The sequence below is a fragment of the Carlito syrichta genome, unplaced genomic scaffold, assembly GCF_000164805.1.
Source record: "Carlito syrichta isolate Samal-C Ts95f unplaced genomic scaffold, Tarsius_syrichta-2.0.1 Scaffold312189, whole genome shotgun sequence".
Lineage (NCBI taxonomy): Eukaryota > Metazoa > Chordata > Mammalia > Primates > Tarsiidae > Carlito > Carlito syrichta.
In genome coordinates, this window is record NW_007256285.1 from 90,287 (window position 1) to 96,574 (window position 6,288).

General features: G+C 37.5%; 1 protein-coding gene across 1 annotated transcript in view; it reads right to left on the bottom strand.

The window, feature by feature from the left end:
• Positions 1-6,288, bottom strand: part of VWDE (von Willebrand factor D and EGF domains) — an 81,329-nt gene that overhangs the window by 46,903 nt on the left and 28,138 nt on the right. Inside the window, exons 8-9 of the mRNA XM_021718407.1 lie at positions 1,618-1,826; positions 504-1,471 (exon numbers count right to left, since the gene is read on the bottom strand). Coding sequence (XP_021574082.1) covers positions 504-1,471; positions 1,618-1,826 — 1,177 coding nt within the window. The remainder of the gene's footprint in view (positions 1-503; positions 1,472-1,617; positions 1,827-6,288) is intronic.

Genomic DNA, 6,288 nt, shown 5'->3' on the forward strand with positions numbered 1-6,288 from the left:
TTTTTTTTTTTTTTTTTTTTTTTTTGAGTCAGAGTCTCACTCTGTAGCCCAGGTTGGAGTGCATTGGCATGCTCACAGCCATCGCAGCCTCAACCTACCGGATTCAGAAGATCCTTCTTCCTCAACCTTTTAAGTAGCTGGAACTACAGGTGTGTGCCACAACACCCAGCTAGTGTTTGTTTGTTTGTTTGTTTGTTTTGAAGAGACAAGGTCTCGCCAAGTTGCCCAGTCTGGTCTTGAACCCCTGGACTCAGGCAATCATCTCGCCTCAGTCTCCCAAAGTGCTGGGATTACCATGCCCAGTTTAAAAAAAAAGCCTTTCTTAGAAGTACACTATTTTTGCCTGAACGAAGCATATTTGCATTCCTAACCCTAAACTGTACCACACAATGTCAAAATAAAAAATATTAAGAAAAAAAAAGAAGTACGCTATTTTTTAAAAAAAGAGCAAAGACTGTCATAATCAAATATCATATGCAACATCAAAGTCTGAGAGTACTTACCATAAGAATCACTGCAGTCATAGGAACTAAAGCCTGGGAAACACGCACATCCCCATTCCATACACTGCCCACGGCCACTGCATAAATTGGGGCATTTTAACACTGAGAGAATGTCTGCAATTGACTTGTTGTGTTCTTCCATGCTAGATCTCCCCTCTTCCAAAATCCTCTTTTCACATTCATTTTCTAAAAGGGCCACACCTGCTCCTGCCCAGCTAAGGTCGTCTTTAAACAGAACATCCTTCACACACATGTCTATCACATTGTCTAGTCTCCCACCAAGAAAACCAAGGCAGAGCCTTCCCAGGCTGGAGTTGGCTAGAGTCTGCTGACACAGTGTCAAGGTGCTGTATTCGGTGAGGCCAGAGGGTGTCGGCCACGAGGGGACAAACTCTTGGTGGACATCCTCAACATGGTCCTCGGGGAAAAAATAAGAATACTCTTCCAGGTCAAACTGACTGAGACTCTGGAAAACCAACGGAGGAAGAAACTCATCCAAGTTTCGTCGTTTCCATCTGCTTTGTCGGTTCCATCCTTTTTCCTGGCTGTGGCCACCCTGTTCTTGTGTGTGTGTTTCATTGTCCGAATAGCTGATTGTGTCTTGTTTCTCATTTTCAGGCTGTTTTTGTGAATTCAAGTTCAGTTTGGTCAGGTTGACGTGCTGTCTTTCTTGTAGAAAGGAATTCAAATTATTTTCTTCCTGAGTTGTAGTTTCTTTCATTCCTCTGACAAAAGTGTCTGAGTTAATATACTCAGAGGTGACATCTACTTCTGGTATCAAAGAAGAAAATCCAACATGTCTGCGGTCTTCGCAACCTGAAACAATTTCTGATTGAGAACCACTGCGTAGATGATTCCAAGATGGATCCAAGGAAGCACTGTCCAATGAACAACTACAATAGGACTGTTTTCCAGGAGATGTCAGAGAAACTGGCAGTGTGTCAAACATGCTTTTTCCTGGTAAAATCCTTCCAGGTGAATAAAAGAAAAGAATAAGTAATTTGGGAGTGAACATGTTTTTCCTTGATAATGTATTACTAAAAAATTGAGTATTGAATCACCACCTATTTTAAGTCTAATATTAATACAATCACAGTGAAAAACAGTTTCTTACCTCCACTCATTAATAAAAGAAGCATGATTATTCAAATTTTGATCAATTTTGATCCCATTTTTATCATGGAAATCATTTTCTGGGTTTTCATCAAAGGTCCCACAAAGTCCCAGAGTGTTTCCGTAATCTAAACCAGGGGCTCTGACTGTTAGACTCATGCCCCATTCACTAAGATCAGCACGGATAAATGCGCCAGAAGAAAAACAAATCTGAAATAAGAAATAACCAACACATACATAAATGGTGTTGAAGCAATATTCCATCTGGATTAAGAAAACAGCTATTATTTACAAAATAAGGAGTGGCTATTCTTTCAATATAAAAAGAGAATAAAATCCTGATCTTCTCCAGGCTACGATTTTCCTTTTAAGGTTCTATATCAAAAAAATGGATTTTGGTATTTACGAACTTGAAATTTGATTACTGATCTTTTTATTGAAATACATCGTTTGCTTGCAACCTCTTTCTTTAACTAATTTAAACTAAAGTGAGATGTTTTATACAATTAAAGCAATTATACGTCTTGTGGACAATGTTTACCCAGTAATGTTTTTGATAATTATTGGATATAGAATTAAACTGCCAAGTAATTAATTAACACAGGTAAACATAGTTCCAGAGGAGTACATATTCCTATAGCTAATTGGCATGATCTTGCTGCCTGTAGGCATAGAATCAGTGGCCAAAATATAACTTGTAAGGAGGAAAAGTTACAATTAATCAGTGATCAATAAAAAGATTTAACGGAAACTTTAAATGAAATATCACATAGCAGAATGCATTGTAGTCAAGAAAATGATGGAATAGGTATGTATTTATTGACAGTCAAAGATATACATGACACACAAAAGAGGTTTTTGAAGAAGGTGCTTGGAGAGCTGGCAAACAGAGCAAGGGGGATTGGTGAATGACCCTAATAGCCTGCATCGTCTGACAATGAGACACCTCTCTCCATCCCAGGAATAGCTCCTCTCCCAGATCAGCCACTTGGATACATGGTGTATGTGGACAGGCTATCTCTTCTAAAAAATCACTGAAGATATATCACTTATCTTTGCTCCTCTGGTTATTTTTCTCCTTTTCATTTTGGTAAATTTAAAAATAGCTCTTTTTTTCTTTTCCAAAAAAAAGTGGTGTTGTTTACAGGAAATTACTTTAAAAGCAAACCAACCTAACAGTCCAACTCAATCTGAGGTAGCTAATTTGGTGCAAATTCTTCAAAAACCTCTTTTATGTCTCACGTATCTCTTTGACAGTCCATAAATACATACCTACTCCATCATTTTCTTGACTACAATGTGTTCTATTACGTGACATCATTATATTTAGAGTTTTAGTTAAACCCTTTTACTGATCACCGATTAATTGCAACTTTTCCTTCTTACAAGGTGAGACACATAAACATGATTAGGCTTATGCACATCCTTAATTATTTTATTACAATAACTTTCCAGAAGTAAAATTTCTTGGTTAAATAATACCTGTAGATGTAGGTTATATATGATATATATGCCCTATGGAAAAACTGTAACTATTTCTATTATCTCTACTCTTGCCAATAGGTATGAGAGATGTTTGAGCTGCATTTATATATTTATTTAATTGATTACTAGTGATGTTAAAGTTTTCATAGATTTGTTAGTTTTTATACTTTTGAATATATCAGCTTGATTTCTTTTGTGAAATGCCTTTTTAAGTTATTTGCTCACTTGAAATGGAATACTGATTATACATTAGTGACGTATAAGAGTGTTTCCGACTATATGGGATTTTTTGCTTGTTTGTTTTTAGACAGCAGGATTTATTGAAAGAACAGAAAAGCTCCCAGAGCAGGAGGGGACCCAACAGGGTTGCCCGACTATATGTTTTATATGTAGAAAATATTTTCCCAAGTTCCATTTTGATTTTTGATGATGAAATCCAAATATGTTATTTTCCTTTTTTTTTTTTTTGAGTTGGAGTTTCACTCTGTCACCCAGCCTGGAGTGCCATGGCACACTCACAGCCACCCCAGTGTCGACCTGCTGGGCTCCAGCGAGCCTTCCACCTCAGTCTTCCAAGTAGCTGGAACTACAGATGCATGCTACTATATCCCAGTAATTTTTTTTATTATTGTAGAGTCGAGGTATTGCCAAGTTGCCTGGGCTGGTCTCGAACCCACGGGCTCAGGCAATCCACCCGCCTCGGCCTCCCAAAGTGCTGGGATTACAGACTGAGCCACTGGTTCTGACCCAAATATGCTATTTTCAAAGTTATTATTCACCTTAATAAATATCATAAAAACATACCTATAAAGTTTTTAATAGTTTTATTTAAATTTAGATTTTATTTACTTGGAATTAATTTGTTGAAAGATGATCATGACCTTAAAATACAAATGGTTTGCTGACAGATATGAAATATTATCTTTAAGATATATTAATGTCACAGCTTGCCAGGAGTAATAAAAACAGATAAAAAATATTAGTGAATATATAATCTGGGGTCTGTTTCTTGATTTCATATTTTTTTCCATTTATCTACCAGCCCACTTCTGAGGTCGTGCCATATTGTGTTCATTTCAAAAACTGGTTATCAGCCGGGCTCGGTGGCTCAGCCTGTAATCCTGTGCCTTTGGGAGGCTGAGGTGAGAGGATTGCCTGATCCTGCGGGTTCGAGACCCACCTGGGCAGCGAGACTTCATCTCTACAATAAATCAAAAAAAATTAGCCAGGCGTGGTAGCGTGCGCCTGTAATTCCGGCTACTTGGAAGGTTGAGGCGGAAGGATCGCCGGAGCCCAGCAGGTCGAGGCTGCGGTGGCCGGGAGCGGCCACTGCACTCCAGTCTAGGCGACAGAGTGAGACTCCAACTCAAAAAAACCCCCAAAAAAACAAAAACAAAAAAAACTGGTTATCTATTGCTGAATATTTATTCTTAATTATATGTCTTTTCTGTTTGATATACTATTAATTAGAAACTGTCAAAAATAACTTTTATGAGTAACACCAAATTGTCATACTGAAACCTTAAGTAAGGCAGTTTAAATTTGACATGGTTTTAACTATTGTGTCTATTGGTATGTGGTAGGTGAAGATAAATTATTTATTCTAAGATCATAGTTAATCTAAATGCCATATTCTTAAGCAAACTATTGTTGGAAATGATAGCATCTTATTTAATAAAGTTCATCCAAGATGAGAAAGAGGAAAAACACTTTCAAGAATCATACATACTGTGACTTTTCTTCCCAAGTAAGATTCACTTATCTTGATATTGCTGGTTACATCTTGGCTCTTTACAAATAAATACGGTTGTGATTCCTGTAGCTGACCACTGCACATATCGAGAGTAACCACATCACCTCCTTCTCGGGCAACAAACCCGCAGTTACAAGACACAGGATAGTGAAGGCTTCCACAGTCCCACTGACGGACATGGACTTCAAAATCACGCGATGTACTCTTATAAAGCACAAATGTTCCAGTCTTGAAATTATCATATACCCTACCATTAACAAAAGGCGACTGTGTTAAGAATCAGTGTGAAATATCACAACAGTATATTATTCATCAAAAACGCATAGGCAATCAATATGTTTTGATGTTAAAATGGGACATCTGAGTTTCCAAGAGTTTTATGTATCACCAGCATTTATTTGTATGCACTGAATGATACCAAATAGCAATGAACACCTCAATCTGTCCTACCCTCTTATTCCCTCTCCCCACTCCAGTCCCACTGCTCTCCTTGAGCAGAGCAGCTTGCTGAATGGTCTCTCCCTCATACAGGTGTGCACATGGCCACCTCCCTGACCTCCTCCAAGTGCTTGTAAATGTCACCCTCAATTAATGACTTTCCATAACCACGCTACTTTAATATAAGTTGCAGCCCCTCCCTTTAGACTTCTCTTTCCATCCCTGATTTAGTTTTCTTCACAGTGTCTTCCTCAAACACACCATACATTTGGTTAATTAAATGTGTATCTCTCTCTTCACCTACTTAAAGGTCAACTTCATGAGGTCAGGGGATATCTGCTTTGCTCACTGTTACACTCTCCATATTTAGAAAGTGATTTGTTCCTTAGTTGTTGCATAATTAATCTTGTTGAACTGTCAGATTAAATGCGTCACTGCTATGCTTTCTTGAGGTTTGCCACTGAAGTTTGTAAACCTTTAGCGATAACCACAAAGAATTCTTGCGTGTGAGATCCATTCCTCCAACTTTTTAATATCTAGTCAAACTGTTGGAGTATATTTTTTTTATTGAATAGGTTCTGTATTCATTCACTTATAATGAATAATTTTACTGGCAAGGATCACATTACAAATTTTTAAAAACCCACAAACTACCTCACATCATAAAAGAAAACTTAGACTCAACAATGAGGTGTTCTTATCATTTTCCTTAAGGACAGTTTGGAGTCATAAATCCTCCAGAAAAATATAAATGAATTTAAATCTCTCCATGCAAATATTAACTAAATGATTTAGATTCCTGGTTGGTCATTTTTTTTATTTTACTTTAAATCTCTGAGGCAACAATCCAGATATTCATGATGGCTAGAAGAGTTTTCCTTCTGATTATTCTTGTCAAGAATTAGTAGCAATTCATTTAAAAAAACAATTCTTAGTTGGGCTCGGTGACTCAGCCTGTAATCCCGCACCTTTGGGAGGCTGAGGTGAGTGGATTGC